This window comes from Mustela erminea, chromosome 1 (assembly GCF_009829155.1).
Source record: "Mustela erminea isolate mMusErm1 chromosome 1, mMusErm1.Pri, whole genome shotgun sequence".
Lineage (NCBI taxonomy): Eukaryota > Metazoa > Chordata > Mammalia > Carnivora > Mustelidae > Mustela > Mustela erminea.
In genome coordinates, this window is record NC_045614.1 from 92,437,676 (window position 1) to 92,456,206 (window position 18,531).

General features: G+C 53.8%; 1 protein-coding gene across 1 annotated transcript in view; it reads left to right on the top strand.

Annotated features, from left to right (window-relative positions):
• The first annotated feature begins 2,020 nt into the window (after window positions 1–2,020).
• EPHB1 (EPH receptor B1) overlaps window positions 2,021–18,531 on the top strand; it is a 425,495-nt gene continuing 408,984 nt past the window's right edge. Inside the window, exon 1 of the mRNA XM_032333747.1 lies at window positions 2,021–2,464. Coding sequence (XP_032189638.1) covers window positions 2,407–2,464 — 58 coding nt within the window. The 5' untranslated portion in view covers window positions 2,021–2,406. The remainder of the gene's footprint in view (window positions 2,465–18,531) is intronic.

The following is an 18,531-nucleotide window of genomic DNA, read 5'->3' on the forward strand; positions in this document are numbered from 1 at the left end:
AGATTAGGTTGGCAGCAGAGTGCAGAAAGATTAGTGGGGGAGAGGATAGAAGCTGGGCCGCTGTTCAGACTATCCGGTTGTCCAGGGTAAGGAGCATGGCAGGAACTGGGACAGGCTCACGGCTTTGGGACAAGGGCACTGGAGGGAGATGTGGCAGAGGTGGGCTCTGCAGGACATGCCTCTCAGAAGTCTGTGACCTGGTGAAGAAGAGAAGAGTCAGACTCCTCCCTCTGTCTAGGAGTGAGGGGATGGCTGGCCATAGAGCAAGGAGCTGTCCACAGACATAGAGAGCAGATGGTCCAGGGACAGAGCTGGTGAGGGGGCTTCTGAGAGCTGAAGAGGGATCAGGAAGAAGTGGTAAGACAGGAGGAACAAGGGAACCCTGGGAAGGGAGGCAAGGGCTGCAGGAGAGCTGCTGGTCACCCATGTGGGAGGGTGCTGGGGATCCATGGTGGTGATGGGTGACCAAGGCTGGGTCGTTCCCATGGGGACAGCTCCAGAGATGTTGGGACACGTTGGTGGTGCAGAGCAGGGCAGAGGGCAGCCAGCATGGCGTTGAAGTGGATGTTGAGGGAATGGAGACAGATGGAATCCCCCCTTGCAGGTGCGGAGGCAGGGTGGGATGGAGGGTGGGGGGAGGGGAAAGCAGCATGAATGAGAGCATGAGCGCTGTGGGGGTGGGGAGGGAAGTAAAGCAGTGTCAGGACAGGGAGATGAGTCTGGCTGTGACTGAGGGGGTGCAGCCCCAGCAAAGGAAAGACTACACACACAGGTGGGAAATGGATTTAGCAGAGTTTGGGGAGGACAGAGAGTGCTCAAGTGGTCACCACATCTGCCCATGGTTAACTCACTCACTGACAGCTCTGGGGAGGGCTTGGTGGGGCAGAGGCTTTTGTTGCTGTTAGAGGAGGCCACCTAACAAATCCTCCCTGACCCTGTAGGACCAGGCCATCATCAAGTCTGGGGTGGGGGTGATGTGGTGAGGACATGTCTCCAGCACAACATGACAGTCTCAAGGTTGGTTCTTGATCTAGAGCACTGGCTACCTCCAGAGACAGGAAGAGAAAGCAGAGCCGTGGGAGCTGGGCTTGGGAGAGTCACTCTTACCTCCCAGGTCCTATCCCCTTGCTGCTGTCTGTTCAAGTTCTTCCAACCCATTCTCAAGGCTTCACCCACAATCAGGGGGCTTTTCTCTGTGCCTCACCTTGCAAAGCCCTTTGCTGTCCCTCCTCCCAGCCCCATGTGGCCACCAGTGTCTCCCACCTGACTTGACTCTTGGGGTCAAGCTCTCCGTGGACGTTCACAGAATGTATTCAGAAGTGAAAACTAAACACAGCCAGAAACTTGTGAAGGGTTAGGGCAGCAAGGAGTTGGGCAGGAAGCATATCCAGGGCCCTGCTCACACATTCTCTGAACCTCATTCATTCATTCAACAGATACATGCCATCACCTTCTACGGGCCTGGCACTGTTCTAAGCACTGGACTTTCTGTAGTGAACAAAACACACACGAATCCCAAGAAAGGAGACCCTCTCTGTTCTAATAAGGAGAGACCCACATTAAACAGAATTAGTAAAAGGCATACCCTATTAGAAGGTGAAGAGCTATGAATAGGAGGGGTAGGGTGTCCCTTCCGGTTGCGCTATTATGGGTAGCCAGGGTATGTGTCGTTAAGATGAAATAAGAGGAAAAATGATCACTTAAACCGAGTCCCGGGGGGCTGTAAGGAAGGGTATGAGCCTGAACTGACTGCTTCACTAGTATTCCTAGGCCCTGGCAAGGGGAGCGGGGCAGGCCCGTGCGCTTCTCCGAGAGCACCACGAGGGGGAGCCCGGACCCCTCCTAGCGCCTTCCAAGCCCTCCCGCACAGCCTAGCAAGCAAAAGTTTTTCTTAAACTAACAATGCCTGTGTAAGGAGGTGCTCGCGCCTGATTGGACGGGGGAATTTTGCAGGTTTGATTCCTTGATTGGACAGGAGGTGTTAGGGGTGGAGAGAGAGCTGATGGTGGGGGATCCCGCTCCCTCCCGCGTCAGTCTGGCCGGCTCCGTCCTTTCGTAGGCTCCGCTGTAGCTCGCAATGTGACACCAGGACGCACACGCACTCGCGCGCTCTCCCCAGCTCACACTCCTTCGCCCTCTCTCTCACATACACGCGCACGCACACACCCACCTCTCCCATAAACACACACACACACATGCACACCCACACCCACGCGCGCCCGCACCGCCCCACGCGCGCACACTCCCGCCCACGCCCACGCCGCGCTCCGGGGAGTCCGGTCCCAGCGAGAGCGCGAAAGGATACGGAGAAGCCACCGGCGGGGAGTGCAGCGGCGCCCCGGGACGCGGCGCCCTCCCCGCGCGGCCGCCTCCGCTTGGGCTCGGCCTGGGGGCCGCCGGCCGGCGATGGCCCCGGATTGCCTGCTGCTGCTCCTCCTGGCATCCGCAGTGGCCGCGATGGAAGGTAACGTAGCCTCCGCGGAGCAAGTTGGCTGCTGGAGCCTGCATCCCCGGGCTGCTCTGGCGGCTTCAAGGCGTCCGGCTCCCGCGACCCGGGGGCACGGCTGTTGGGGAGCCCCGGCCGCGGCGGAGCGTGAGGCTGGGGCGGCACCCCTGGCGCGCCCCCCGGCTGGCTCCCAGCGCCCGCAGCCGGTTCGCGGAGCCCCCGGCCCTCCCGCGCCCCGGCGCTCCCGGGCAGCTCGGGTCTCCCGTAGCCTCGTCTTGGCTCCGGGAGCGCGGAGCCCGCTGCATTGCGGTGCAGGCTCCTAAGCTCCAGGGGCGCCGGGCTTTGGGGACCAAGGGGCTTCTCAGGCTCTCCAGCCCCTGGAGTGCGGACGCCTATCGGGTCCCCTCCTGTCCTGGCCACGGATGCGCGTAGGTGGCCATGTGCCACCTCTCCGTTTTCTCTTTTCCTCAGCTCGGGCTCCACGGGCTCCGGTACTCTGGGCTCCGCGGGCTAGCGCCGAGCGCTGAGACCAGAGGAGCTCTGCCCCGATGCCCCGAAAGTGGCTGCCGGAGAGGGGATGAGTTCACTGCCGTACCCTCGGTGGTCCCGGAGCCTGTGGAGCTGCAGCTTTCCTGGGTCAAGTCGGGGCGAGGCGGACACCTTTGTCGCCTCTTAAGCCTGGGAACGGGGATGCGGTGGGTGGGTGATGTGTGTGGCCGAAACTCGCCCGGCATCGCCTTCGCCCGGGAAGGGAGACTCGCGGGTTGGGAGACGACGGGCAGTGACACTCCCCCTGAGCGTTGGCTGAGCCTCGGGCAGCGGCCGGGCCAGCGCGCCCCGCGGGCACCGCGCGGGGCGCAGCGGGGAGCACCCGCGCTCGGCTGCGCCCGCGAATCCCTGTGGGAAATCCCTGCCCCGCTCCCCGCCCCCCGCGCCTCCCCCGCCCCCGCTCCCCGCTGCAGAGCGCGGGCTGCAACCCCTCCTGCGAACGCTGCTCTCGGTCCGGGAGCCGAGCGGAGTTGTAGAGGTGGAAGCAACTGTCGGGGGCGGTGAGCCGCCGCGGCCCGGCTGGCGGCAGCGCTTCTCGGGAGCGGGCGGGCTGAAACTCCACCGAGGGACCCGGCGCCCGCGCCGCGTTGCCAACTAGAGGGTAGTTCGGCCAGGATGCCCGTCCCTCGCCAAGCTGTTACCGGTTGTCCGGGGGAAACGCCCCCACCGCGGATACCGTGGTCCAGCGCCACTGGCCCCTCCGGAAAGCGCTGCCCTTCTCCAGCCAAACTGGGGCATTCGGGATCCCGGGGCGGGGCTGATTCCTTCCCCGTGTAGGGAAGACCGCTCAGTCCAGTGTTCGTTCTGGTGACGGCCCCGGGGTGCGACGATGAACGCCTAGAAAGCTCTCACTTGCTTTTCTGAGCATGTTTTTTTTTTTTTTTTGTCTGCCTCCCGCTGCCCTTCTGGCTGCTGGTCTTTGTGCGGAGGGGTTGCATTTGGGGACGTGCGGGGACGAGAGCGGGGTGGAGCGCGGGAGACAGACACCCCACAGCAGAGCTGGCCGGTCGGGTTTGACTTCCGTAGGGGCAAGGGCGGGAGCAGGTGAGATGGGACGAGCACAGCGCTGTACACTTCCAAAGCAGACAAGAGAACCTTGGTGAGCGAGCATGAGCAACGGGCCAGGCAAGGCTGGACTTTGTCGCGCTGGGGCGGCAGGTCCTACCGGCTGCTGTTCGCGCCCGCCAGCGGGGTGGGACTGAAAGCAGACGGGTGCTCACTTTGGGAACCTGGTCTTGGCACTGGGTCTCCATCTATGAAGGAGGGCACGTGCATGCGAGCAAAATTGTTGGGAGAGCAAGTGTGTGGCAACACACCAGGTGTCTGGATGCCGGCAGTTTCCTTCCGAGACCTCTTCTTCGTTAGCTCTCTGTGTGTGCTGGGCTGGAGCTGCCCGAGGGAGGGTGCCCTTGTGCCGGCACACCCAACCCTGTATGTGGGCCCTGTCACTGGGCCGCCTGGAGTGGCTCATATTGTGGGAATTGTGTCCCTTCTCTCCGCACAGCCCCAGAAACTTTGCCAGTAACGGAGTCTCTGGGCTGGAAATCTCTCCAGCAAGGGTTAAAAGAAACACCACATTCAGCAGAATATTAAAGCAGCCCCATCGTCCCTGCTCAGTGCACAGGGATAGTACACACCATTCACTCCCATCTCTCCTCCAAGGAACACAGGCAGGTTCATTTTCTCCTCTTCACACACGGAGCCGCCTTCCCGCCTGCCTGGCTGGGCTGGGGCCAGCGTCATTTGGTTTGTGATGAGTGAGGAATAATTATCAGAAAAGTGGATCAATGAACTGCCTACACAGACAGCGGATCCCTCCCAAACTCTGCTGTGGCTAGGGGCGCCTCTCTTTGCTCCTTTGGCCCCTTAACGAGTCTGTCTTCTTTCCCTTGGGTGGTGGGGGATCTGGTGGAATTGCTCTAGGGCCTTGTGGCCCAGGGACAGCAGCTCTAAGACCAGGCATGTCCTCAGCCCTGGCCAGGGCAGGAACAAAGGGACAGTGGAAGCCGTGGGCCAGCTGGGGACCCTTGGCCAGACAGGCAGGCCCCTATGAGACCCTCTGCCTGGGCGGAAGGAAGGAAGGGTCTAGCTGACACGGGGTGTGAGAAACCCGCACTGAAAACGAGCACCCCTTTCCTCCCCTTCCCCATTTCCAGCCAGTGGCTCAGGCTTGTAGGGAGAGAGGTGCCATTGTAGGGAGAAGGCTTTCTGGGGCTTTTAAGGTCTGTTTTCAGGGGGAGAATGGGGCAGTTTGGGAGGCAGGGATGCTGATATCCTCTGGCCTTCTGGACACAGAGCCAGGCCTCTAAGTCTCCAGACGAGCTGGTGTCTTTTCACACTGGGTCTGGGAGCTTGCTCAGAATGGGCTGGTGAGGTCTATGAGGGAAGGCCACCATCTGCATTCTCTGAGCTTCCGTCTGGCTTGTGCTCTTCCAAACAGGGTCTGGAGGCCTGGGCTTCTTTTGAGGTGTTTCTGCAGCCGTGGGACATGTGGGGCTGGCGGCAGACACCCCGCCCTCATAGTGGACTAAGCGTGTTGGCCTTCTGGGTGGCAGCCTTCCGGCATCACTGAAAGCTTATAGCATTCTCCCAGCCCCACCCCTGGCATCCACGAATGACCATGTACCTGCAGGTGGCCTCCGTGTCCGGTCACTGGCTGGCCAGAGCACCCCCAGGAGACCTGCGCTTAGGTGTGGCTGGGAGTGAAGCCCTGGGCTTGTCATCCTTGAACACTCTGGTACGTTTGATGTGGTGGTAAATTTCTTGGGGTTTGACAAACACTGGGTTCACGGGAGAGGTTGCTGATGCATAGATACAAGCCTCAGTTACTGTGCCCCTTTGTGGCATCCCCCACCTTAAAATGCAAGGGCACTGAGTTACACCATACAGGCTTAAATCTCCATTACAAGTTCGTGGTGAAAAACCCCCAGCCTCAACCCGTGTGTCTGCCACAGGCTGCCGGGTAGGCACTGATTGGCCGTTTCTGCATTTTATGTGACTATTTCTTTGCTGTGTGTGCATCTGTTGTAGGCATCCGTAAGTGTGCCTGAGCCTACCAGCGGTAGCAGGCGCCAAAGATTTAAAAAAATGTCTGGGAGAGAAAAGTAAATTTGAGGAAATCCTATTAGGTGATTTTATTTTCTGTGCATCATGGAAAGGTAGCTATTACTCAGTGTTTGCTGAGGGACCCCTCAAGCCGGTGAAGGGAATGCTGGTGAGATAGGGCATTACAGCTCTGGGTAATTGCTTGAGAAAACTCTTGGCAGGGCACGTAGCTGTGGAGGTGGGACCCAGCCCCAGCTCGAACCTTCTGGGTCGACAGAGCAGAGTCGCCACCTGTGGTACCCAGGAGCGTAAGGAAGGCCTACTGGGCCCCAGAGTACCCTGCCCCAGTCTCTGCAGCCTTCTGTTGACTTGTGCAGACCTAGACCTAACTCTCAGAGCCCCTGCCCTGGCCCCTCACCAGTACGGATCCTATTTACCAAGCTGAGCTTTGGGAAAAGCCCATGAGGCAGAGACGTGAGATGGCATCCTTTACAATTTTACCCATTTAGAAGGAATCTTCGATAAAACAGATTGGACCAAAGAGGAAGGGTGGTGCCAGGAAGCTCAGGACAGTGCTATGACCCTTTCCTCTGGGTCCCCTTTACCAGACACTACCTATTCTTTGGTTGACTGAATTTTGTGGACTTGGGGTAGTGGAAGGAGGTGCAGGGCCGGGAATGAGGTCTGGCTATGAGGATGGGGCTGAGGTCTGCATGAGGTGAAGACAGATGGCTGGATTGTGAAGCAGGGGCCTCCACCTGGAATCTTCATCTCCCCACTCTATGGTTTGGGGAAATCTTCTAGTCCCCTGGCTGAGTGTCTTTCTCGGTACAGTGTGTTGTGGTGCTTACCTGTTCCAACCTTAGAAGTTGGACAGGTCATGTATGTTGTGAGGATATACCCATACTTGTTTAAAATTAAGGTGCTATTAAAGTCAAAGACACTTTTTTATTATTGAATCAAAACCATCAACTGTATCATGTATAGCTAGTCTCTAAGAGGTTCTACTAACACTCAGATTCAGGAGCAAAGTGTGTGCCCGCGTGAGCAAAGGGTGGAAGCAATTTTAAAAGCCAGAAGAGGGGAGGATCATCTTGGGCAGTGGTTCTCAGGCTTCAGGAAGCCTCATGGCAACTAGGCAATTTGTTATAGACTCCTGGGTGCTCACTCTCAAAGTTCAGGTCTGGAGGGACTCTGAAAATCGGCTTCTGGTCTCCCTGAAGATCCTGATGTAGGTGCTTCTTGGAAACCCCCGCTGCTCAGAGGGTGGTTCTCAGCTAGCCTACGGTCAGAAATCCTGGATAGTCTGGCTCCCTTTTGCACTGGCTACATCAGAATGGCCTGGACATCTGCATTTTTAACCAAGGGCTCCAGTGATTCAGAGGCAGGCAGCCTGGCACCAGTATATTTGGGAATTGCCAATGATAGCCAACGCTTTATACTAGGTGTTGTTCTAGGTGCTTGACATAAGCTAATTCACTTAATTGGTACAACAACTGTATCAGGTAGGTGTTGTTCTCAACCGTACTCCCATTTTTCAGATGAGAAGACTGAGGTACAGGGTAGCTAAGTCATTTGCTAGGGTCGTGCTGCTAGTTAAGTGGCTGTGCATTTGAACCCAGGCGGTCAGGTTCTGGAGTCTATGTTCATAACCATCCACCTTCCTATACCACGTCTGTGTGTTTTGCATGAAGAAAAGTTCAGATCCTGCCAGGGACAGGAAGAATTCCAGCTGCTCATCAGCCATTGGCCATTGGGTACTTCATTGATTACTGGGCACTTCATGTTTGGGTGATCATGGGAGAAGAATGAGTGTTGAGATCATGTTAGTGCTTCAACTCGAACACCAGTCTCCATGTAGCTCCCTTCTTGCCCCTTTTTCCCACCTCCTACCCTTACTCCCGCCCTAAACACACACACACACACACACACACACACACACGCACACACACACACACCACTGTTGGAGACCTGAACCACCTCATGCCTTCCGATTAGGAATCTAGAAGAACTAGAAGAATCTAGAAGAATCTAGAAGGACTAGAGTGTCTTTCCTCCTCTCCCTGCCCTGGCCAGCTCTCCCAAGGAAGAAATGACTACAGGCCAGTGGCCCCAGAGGAGATGGGCCTGGGCACCCCATGCATCCTGGAGTGGTGGATGGGGCACACGGTACCCTTACCTGTCTCCACCTGACAGTCTAGAGCACATCCCTCCACCTGGATTTCAGGAGTCTGCATTCCTTGGAAGAGCTCCCTTTATGTCTCCCTCTTCTGCACTAGTCACTTAAGCAACCTGAATATTTCTATCAGATTTCCATGTCTCCAAAGGTGGTGGGGAAGCAGAGCATTGGATGCCTGCCCTTCTGAGGAAATTACTATAGTAATAAAGTAACACCCTGGGAGAGATTTCATATTTAAAAGCAAAATAGTACATGAGAAATTCCTCAGCTCCTTCTGTGGCTTCCACTTCAATTTCAGCAACAGTTGGGGCTCTCGGTCAGAGTGTGTTTGTGCTTGGAGAGGGGGCATTGACTGGCCTGATCAGGGCCACCTGCTCCATCAAAGACCTCTGACACCTGATGCCTGAGCTGCCTGGCTGATTTTGTTGATCGCTCCTCTGAGGATTAGAGAAACGGGAACACACTTGCCAGGGAGGTCTGGAGGATGGGGCACAGGAGTTGGGGGGTTGGCATTGGTTCTTTGCTAATGGAAAACTGCTTTCCACCTGACCTAAGCCACAGGGTGCGGCCAGACACAGGGTTAGCTCTCTTCTCTCCTTGTGCCTCAGTCTTCTCGTTGTTGACTCAGACTAGAGGAGGGGTCATTATGGGAGAGAAGATAGTGGGAGTTGGGGGTGGGGGGGCAAACCCTGGGGTAGAAGCTGTGTTAGAAGCAGGGGAGTAGACAACTGTAGAACTGTCTGGGCCATGGTGACCCCCTGGGTAATTGTGGCTGGGGTGGGACTCCTCATAGGCTGGTGGAGTTTCTGCAGAGGTAGCTCAGGACCCCGTTTTGGAGCATCAGAGATGAGTGAGGGTGAGCTTGACTAGCATCAAGAAGGGGCTCAACCTGGTGCCCTCCACAAGCAGGCCCTGTTCTAGGGCCCTCCCACGGGCCAGCAGCAGGCCCAGGCCCATGTGGGCGGTGCAGACAGGTTGGAACCACAGTCCCCGCTGGTCCCACGTAGTAGCATCTGTCAGCTGTCTCTCAGTGCAACTGGCTTGTCAGTTTGCCTCCAGCTTAGTGAGCGAGAAGGCTTCACTTCCACAGCCACGAGAAGGCATCTCGCTCAGTCACTCCCCAGCCAGCAAGGAGTGTCCCTCAGCTCTGTGAGAGAGTGCCCAGAGCTGAAGGTCTGGGAGCCCTTCACCGTGCTCTAAGAACCTGCTGATGACTAGGGCTTCAGCACAAGCCATTTGCTAAAGGGGAAGAAGGGTGCGAGGAAGAAGGACCCGTTTCCCCTTACATCACCTGTAAAACTGTTCCTCCGGGTCAGGTGAAATCCCAGCAGCCCAGACACACCATTAGCAACTGCTTAGGGAGGCTGCACTGTCCCCTCATGGAAGGTTCCCCTGGAGTTCTCTGTAGCAGAACTGGGCCAATGTGGACACGCGTAGGAGATTTCTTGAGAATTACCAGCACTCATTTCTGCCTGCAGATTGCACCTGAGGCCCAGAGGCTCTCCTCTCTCCCCTCCCGCTTCCTGACAGCAAGTGACAAAGTAACTGATTTGAATTTAACCTCCTTGCTCTGCTTCTCCATCCCCCAGTGGAGGTGATAATAAGCAGAGAAATGGGCAAGGCAGGTGGCCAGGAGGGGAGGGGGCACGTGAGGGGAGCAGGGGCCCCAGGCTGTAGCCTAGCACTAGCCTCTGGGGGCTCTCAGAAGCTCTGGGGAGCTGAGACTAGGGGTCGGACCTGAAGGGAAGGAACTTTTCCAGAAATCCTGTATCTTGGTGGTACTAGGACCAGGACTGAACTAAACTCCACCTGCCCATGGTACATTTACCACATGCTGGTCCCTGCGTATGCCCTTAATATCCAGGCATCCATTCTCCCATTTTATAGGTGAGGAAGCCAAGGCTCTGAGAGGTTAAGTTAACTGACTCAAGAGCTAAGACTCAAACTGATGTTTCGACAAGTGGGACAACTCTTCAGGCCTCTGCCTCCCGGGTCGGCACCTTTTCCATTAATGTTGCTTATTCAGGAATTAATTCAGGGAGCATCTATTATGCGCCAGCTGTTCACTGTCCTGCCAAGTGCTGTCAAAGGTCCCAGACAGTGCTAGGGTCTCCACATTCAGGCTTCTGTGGCCAGGCTTTCCTTATCTCTCTGGAAATGGTCCCCCCACCCCCGACCCTGTGCCCCCAGCCGGAAGAAAACCTCTTTTCCTTCCAGTTTGCCTTTTCCTGCAAGCGCTTTGTCTTTCCTGTGTGCTCCCCAACAATCAGACCCCCACTGTGGTCATTATTGGTTTTTTGTTTGCTGTATGTCCATCTAGCTCTTGGCTCTGATGAGCTCTTTTGCTTAGGTGGTTGTAGTTCCGCACCTGTGCCTGGCTTTTAGTGGTGGGTGTTAGCGGGGTGTGGGGGCAAGGCCACTGTGGGTCTCCTGGAGCCGCCTTCACAGGCTCAGCTTCCAGGGGAAGGGGGAGCTGAGAGTGCTCACCTTTGGGGACCTCCCTGGCTTTTGTCCTGTGGGTCCTGTCCTGCTTGGGGTTATGTTTCTTCTTGAATCCTGGCTGCTCCCACCCACCTGGCCAGGTGCAGACAGCATGACATTGTAGGAAGACCCTGGGATTTAGCATCAGCTTTGAGCATGGAAGGAGGTATGTGGGAGGATGGGAAGAAGAGCAGCCCCTCAGTGTCCTAGTCTCATTGGCCTGTGGCCGGTCCCCCTTGGGGCTGTGACTGCAGAAAGGGCTGAGCAGTAGGACTGGGAATAATTGCAGGCAGCTCCACCGGACAGTGGCAGCAGAGAAAATGCCTTATCTGTGAGAAGCAGCCGGCCCTGCAGTTAATTATTCTGTTGTTTTCCTCTTGCTGTTTTTCTAACACATCAAGGTAAGACCTTTGCCCTTGGCTTTCTCATTGATGCTGAGGCTGGAACTGGGTGGCGAGCTTGGAGGAGGGGGGAGAGAGAGGAGGAGCCTCACTGGGCAAGGGAGGAGGAGGAGACATCCAGGGATGCTTTCAGCCCCTTTGGCAATGCATCCAAAGGGTCTGGATGGAGGAGCATAGACTATAACTTTTGGGGCAAGGAAGAAGGCCTCAGCCTCATCAGAAAATCCAGTGAGTTTTGGCAGATGCCCAGGGACCTGTGTTGGGCATTGATCAGACCAAACTTGGGTGTCAGATCACAGCTTGGTATTTCAGTTTATCCTGGCTGCTGCGTGTGTGGATCTCTTCCAGCATCTTCCTGACCAATCCAAGACCCTTCCCAGTCCAGGTCATTCTTTCCTCCTGTCCTTCTGAGCGGCAGCATCTTCAGCTGCTGTCTTTTCCCCTGCTCCACCTGGGCACACGTGCACATGCACTACACAGGTACACACACCTGGGCATTGTCCCTTTTTCTTTTTGTCCATCTGTGCAGAGGCCAAAAGGAGCTTCTGGTGCTCTGTGCCTCTGGGTCTGCGCCTGCCTGTTCCACCTTAGTTGCAATTTCTCGCTGAGCTTTCCTTGGCAAACCCTAACTTATTCTTTAGAATTCCCTGCTGTAGTCACCTTCTCCTGGAAGACTTCTTTCCAGCCCCAGGCTGGATTAGGTGGCTCGATGTCCCTGCACAGCTGCCTCTACCTGCCTCTGTGGGAGCGCATTCCCCACTGGTCTGCCATTGCGTGTTGCTTTCGCAGGGTACTCCACAGAGCTGTGAGCCTCTGAAGGGTGGGGCTCTGTCTTAATGGGCACGGTATCCTCTGCGTGTGGCACAGAGGTAGCAGCAGTAAGTGTCTAGTGTGTGAAAACCTGAGATCATGTCTCGTGCAGCAGTTTAAAACATCTCTGTAAATCTTTGATGCCCTTCTTATCAAATATAAGACCAGCTCCTCTCCCCTGAAATATGGGTTGGCCTTCTTATTCACTGTAATGAATGGAATAAGGCAGAAGTGATCCTGTGTAACGTAACGTTGGAGCTGAGGTCATAGAAGATCCCAGCCTCTGCCTGGCTCTCTCTCTCTCCTGGCATGCTTGCCTTTGTGACCCAGCCACCATACTGTGAGGAAGCCAAGGTGCCACGGAGAGGCCACGTGTAGATGTTCTAGTGCCCCAGCCCCAGCTTAAACCCCAGCCCACTGCCAGCACCAAATGCCAGACGTCAGAGCGAGGGGGTTTCAGGCGGTTGTGACTCCCATCCTTCCTGCTATCTGCTGACTCCCAGTGGGAAGAGGCAGGCTGTCCTCCCTGAGTCCTGTCCAGATCACAGATTTGTGAATAAAATAGATGTTGTCACCATGTAAAACTATCAAGTTTTGGGTTGGTCTGTTACGCAACAATTGATAACCAAAATACCCTGGCAGAAGTCGCAGAAGAAGAATGGTTTGAAGAAGACGGGAGAGGACTTAGGGAGAAGCTGGGGAGGGGGAGGAGAGATGGCATGTCATTCATTCAACATCTAACACATACTTCTTAGCTTCCTGCTATGCGCTAGGCTCCATGCCCAGAACAGGAAGTGTCCCAGCTCTTGGGGGGACAGTCATGAAGACGACAAATGACATAGAATAGAATTTTAGGAAAGTGCTATGAAGGGATAAGCAAGGTGTTGGGATAGAAAGTGATGTGTGCGGGCTTGGATGGCTTGGCATGAGGAAGAAGGTGGGGAAGGGAAGGCCTCTCTCTGTGAGCACGTGAAGGCTGGTCTTGCCAAACAGGCTTAGCTTTACTTGGCACGTGAGATAGATTTTTGGCTTGATTACGGTGTTCTTTACAGCCAGGCTGGACCAAGGTAGAATGGGCTCCCTTGAGGGACGATCAGTCCCATCCCAGGTCTCCAAGTGAGGGCTGAGCCGCTGCCAGACCTGATAGCCCAGATTCTATAAGAGGGACATGAGAAGTGGGAGCAAAGAGACAGAACTGACAGCTTCACATAGGAGCCATGAGTTTCATGAATACTCATGCGGAACACATTTATGGACCACCTAGACCATCTACATGAGAAGCATTGTACTTGATGCTGAAAACCTGAAGGTATAGAAGACATAGCCGTTCCTTCAAGGAACCGCTTATTAACAGACTGGTGGGGGAGACAGAGCCATGCGGACTGCAGATAATAGGACGTAGGACGGATTGTGACAGATGCGGTATAACAATTATATGTCAGCTGCTAGGAGAGACCAGATGAGAGGTCACACTTCTAGTGGGAAGGGTTTGGGGAAGGAGCATGTGTATGTGCGTGTGTGCGCTTGTGTGTATGTGTGAGAGAGAGATTCTAGATCTCTCGATCCAGGGTGAAGCTCCTGGGGGATGGATAGAAATGTGTCAGATAGAGATGGGAGTGGGTAGGAATGAGAAAGCGAGACTGAATTATTCTTACTCTCTGTCTCCTGAAGGTGGACATCTGCAGCTCTCCATCAAGGGTTTTGCCTATTTTATTGGCCATGTCTTTGGTTGTAGAGAGAGATGTTCAACTCAAGATGGAGGAAAGCAAAGGGTAGGGGGTGATGACTGGTGCTTGTTATTACTGGATAGTGGACTTTGGTTATGAGGATGTCTAGGGCCCCCAGGGCTGTGTCAGGCTGTCTCCCTTTTCTCATTCCTTAGCTCTGTGTCTGTGTCAGCCAGGGTCTTGGCAGAAAACAGACTGCACTCTCAAAGGGTTGATTGAGGTGAGTTTAGCGAAGAGACTCTTTACAGAATTATGAATAGGGTTAAGGGACTCCCTGAGGGGAGAGATGCAGCTAGGGGCAAGTGACAGTGGGAAGCCAGGACTCCCCATGGCTGGGAGGGCAAGGGAAGGGAGTGAGGCTGTTGGGACCTGGCAAGAGCTGTAGCGTGGGCAAGGGCTCCCTGACAGGAGCTGTGGGCATAGATAGAGGAATTCAGCCGCTGCCCAGATCATGCGTGGTTGGAGAAGGGACGCTGTAGTCCCTGAACTCCTTCACCTCTGCATTTTCTCTTCCTGCCAGCACTTACCATGGGATGAACTCAGCAAGAAGGCAGGGGGCGTGGAAGCCTGGTTCAGAAAGGTCAGTCTCCTGAGGCTCAGGAGAGGACAGAGAAAGGTAGAGAATGGATCTGAAGGGACAATGAACAGAATGATTTATGTAGACTTCATTCTCAGACAGGCCTTCTGCAAAACAGTCCTATGACCACTGGCAGCTCCAACGCACATTCTCTGGAAACTTCCATAGAACGAGAAATGCTCACTTCCAGAAATACTCCTCCTAGCAAAAGCCCTGGAACTTCTGTCTCCTTGGCCTTCCTTGGGCCCTAAGCCCCTCTCAGGAATCAGGCTGTCACTGGGATAATGCAATGGCCAGGCTTGAGGCATGCATTACCCATCTCTAGAGTTGGGGGGAGAGGGTTGGTCCAGACAGCCCCCCAAGCACATGGCCTGAAATGAGGACCGGCTCCCCACAAAAAGTCATGGGTACTATGACAAGAGGCAGGGATGGGTGCTGGTATGCCACACCCATTCAACCTTCTTGCAGAACTGAATCATGGGATGTAATGGAGAGCAGTAAAGAAAAGGATGGGGACTATGGGTAGAGGAGGGGCTGATGGGGGTCGGTGCTCCGTCTGTGGTGGTCCCGGTGGAAGATCTGGGAAAAGCTGGGAAAACTGAAGGTCATGGAGAAAAGTAACAACCCAGGATGGCTGGGCAAGTGGCTTCTTTCTTGATGAGGATGTTCCCTCTATCCCTGAGCATCTAATAGGGGACAAATAGTAGCGTGTTTGGCTAAAGGCAAAGTGATTTTAAGGCAAGGGTATCTCAACCAGGCTCTGAAGAAGAAGGGCTCCTCTTGGGGGCAAGTTGAAAAAATACGGTGCGAGGGACCCTCTCTCTCACTGTAGCTCTCTGGCTTCCGACCTAGCTATCAGAACATCTTAAGGTGATCATTACATTTGAATTGGATACCCAGTGGAGAGCAAGAATGAAAGAAATGCCAACTCCTAGGAACAATGGGATGGCTCATTTCCCTTCATTTCCCTGCGTTATCCATCCGCGCTTAGTCTCACCTGGAATTTCCATTTTACATCAGTAGAATATTTTGTTCTGGGTACTTTTTGTCAAGGCTCTGAGATGCACATAAAGATGGCGGGTCTTCAGAGTCCTTTGTAGACTTCTCCCCTCATACGTTAGCTGTCTCTTCCTCTCTTGAGGAATCTGCTTAGAATACATCAGAGGAGGACTCCATTTGCCCTTCCAAGTTCCCTGCTCTTGGCTCCAACTTTCTTCTACTCCTAGCCAAGCAGAAAAAGAACAGTTCATTTTTTTTTTAACACAGTAGCACAATGCTTCTGCTCTGCATGAAAACCCATGGTTTTCTTTTTCCAATCAGAAGAAAGTAATTTTCCTTTCACTCACCTGACTAACTTGTTCAGAGCGTCCCCTCCCCACCCTTTTCTGATATCTTGCTGCTAAGTATTTGCCAATTCATTTGCATCTCAATGGTTCCTTAGCAACTATCATACCCTCAGGATGAGGTACAAAGCTGCTCTCTGACACGGACCCACCAGGGCTACGTTGCCCTCTTTAACAGTGTCTGAATTATGAAACCGAACCCTGCTCAGACACGAAACGTGCTTACTCACAACAGCTCATGGGTTCGGAATTACAACGCGGTTCCTCCTCACCTTAACTGAGCACATGGGCATCCAGGCTACCCTGGTGCCCAAGTGCTCCCAGGAACCTGTTGGCTCCTGAAAACTCTCCTCTAATACCTGCCTTTGGAGGAGAGAGAATCCCAGATCTCAACAATGGAGTAAGTCTTGTGTTCTTCAGATGGGCCATGAGTTAGGTCCATTTTACAGATCTGATAGCTGAGGCTCAGAAAAGTCAAATGACCTCCCCAAAGAGGAGCAGACACCTGGAATGTGCCAGGGACATACCTGAGCTCAGGGCACTGTGGCTTCCAGGCCCACCATCATGTGCTGCCTCATGCAGAGTGACCACCGCCCTCCCCTTGCTACTTAGGTGGTGATATTTCAGGATCAGTTTAAAGAAATTCTTTTTAGTGCACTTACACTGCTCTATTCGTCTGCAGTCCTAGGACATTTCAGTACTCACTTAACTGGAGAGTAAGTGCCCACGTGAATATCTCAAGTGCGTGTGTCTTTCTGCGTGTGTGTGTGTGTGTGTGTGTGTGTGTTTATGCAGAAGATACAGACAGACAGTGACCCTGTACCATTTAGCAAATTAGAATATTCCACCCTGAGGAGGTGGTGCTGTTTCTATAACAGCTCCAGGCCTCCGCCGCCAGGGCTCACGGGCCTGGAACAGCCTGGCAAATGGAAGACACTATTCAGAAAAGGACAATGAGAACAGAGCTCATTCTGTGCTAGGGCTGACCTTTGCGACTCCCACTTCACGTTGTTATTAAATATCGGGAAGAGACTGAAAGAACAATTATGGTATTGTCATAATGTATAAGTCTACAAAGCCAGCCATTCCCGAGGAGTCTCGAGCTCGGCTGAGCTTGACAATAGCGGGCCACTCAGCCACGGGGCTGATTTTCTTCTCCTCTGGAAGTTGTCTTCATTATTTAACATGGAAGAAAACCCTGAACGTGCCGCACGCAGTTCTGCCATTGCGGGTTCCAGAAAGCTAGGACATCAGGGAGGAAAGGGGTGCGGTGCTTGGATTTCTACTCGGGTCCCTGCAGACCGTGGTGTGGTCTCCGTTGCAGCCACCTCGATGGCCTGGGCTTAGCTGGTTGTTGGCCCCGGGGGGTCCTGGGGAGAGTTTGCTGAGCCAGTTGAGCTGGCTTCCTGGCTTTCAGAGGAGGCCAGTGAGTGACCGACTGGCTTTCCCATGAAGATGTGTCCTGCAGAGAGAAGGATCAAGGGGAGCTCCTGTGGCCACTCCCTCCTGCACATTCTAAGTGTGCGCATATACCCGCATATCCAACTGAGGATGTCACCTGACTACTGATGACCTGCGGCAGGGGGCACTGCAGAGGTCCTCTTAGCAGGTGGCAGTTCCACACGTGGGCTGGGGCTCTGCCTTGCAGCATCACTTTCTCCATGGAGATCTGCATCTAGACCACTGTTTCTCAGCCCCATTCTTCTTGTTGCTGCTCTAAGGAGTCTTTGCAGACATTTTCTTAAGCACTCCAGACGCTGTGAAATGATAATACTACAGACACACTGTACATGTGTTTATATACTGGGGTTTTTGGAAGGACTTACACCATTGTAATATCTAAGTGTTTTTGTTCCCCTCTATCCCCCAAGAATCTGTTTTCACCCCTGTTCAGAATGCATGACCGAAAAGATGTAAGCCCGGCAGCAAAGTAGCCAGCTCTCAACTGAGTTACAGCCCTGCTTTGCACCATCTGTTTTTCCGTCTAACTTTTACCCTGGGTGTCACTGACCTGGGAACGGGTGTCTGCCTTGGCTGATCCAGGAGGACCCCCGCTGGCTGGGATTAACCTTTAGTTGTTGGGTCCTGGGAGACAAGGGTATAACCAGAAGCCCCAGGCAGTGGGGATTTACCAGTAGGGGTGAAGTATTTCAGAACCTGAACAAGCATGGCTGTGTCAGCTTGTACTTTCTGAATGTCAGCCCTGAGTTTCCCAGATTTGAAAATCATTTCTTGAGTCTGTCGGTCCATTTTTTAATTTTCATCTTAATTTTTTAAAGATTTTTATCTAAATTCTGTTTAGTTAACATACAGTGTGATATTAGCTTCAGGTGGACGATATAGTGATTCAGCACTTCCGTGCATCACCCAGGGTGCATCACAACAAAGACACGCCTTGATCCCCACCTGGGTCCATTCTTTTTAAAGAAATAAATTTTCTTGAGCTGTAATTTATGTATAATAAAATTCACCAGCTTTAATTGTATAAATCCCTTGAGACTTGGCAAAGGAATATGGTTCTGTGGCCTCTGTACAGCGTGATACAGACCATTCTCAGTGCTCTCCCATCCCTTCACAGTCCTTCCCCTCCCTCTGCCTCTGGACTCTAGCAACCACTGAGCTGATTTCTGGCTCTCTAGAAGTTCATGTGAACGGAATCACAGCATATGTTTGCCTTGTTTCACTTAGCGTCATGCGTTTGAGATTGTTGGTGTGTATCACTGGTTCCTTCCTTTTTAAAAAAAATTTTGAAGATTTTTTATTTTATTTATTTGACAGACAGAGATCACAAGTAGGCAGAGAGGCAGGCAGAGAGAGGGGGGGGAAGCAGGCTCCCCACCAAGCAGGGAGCCTGAGATGGGGCTCGATCCCAGCACCTGAGATCATGACCTGAGCCAAAGGCAGAGGCTTAACCCACTGAGCCACCCAGGTGCCCCGGTTCCTTCCTTTTTATTGCTAAGTACCATTCCATCA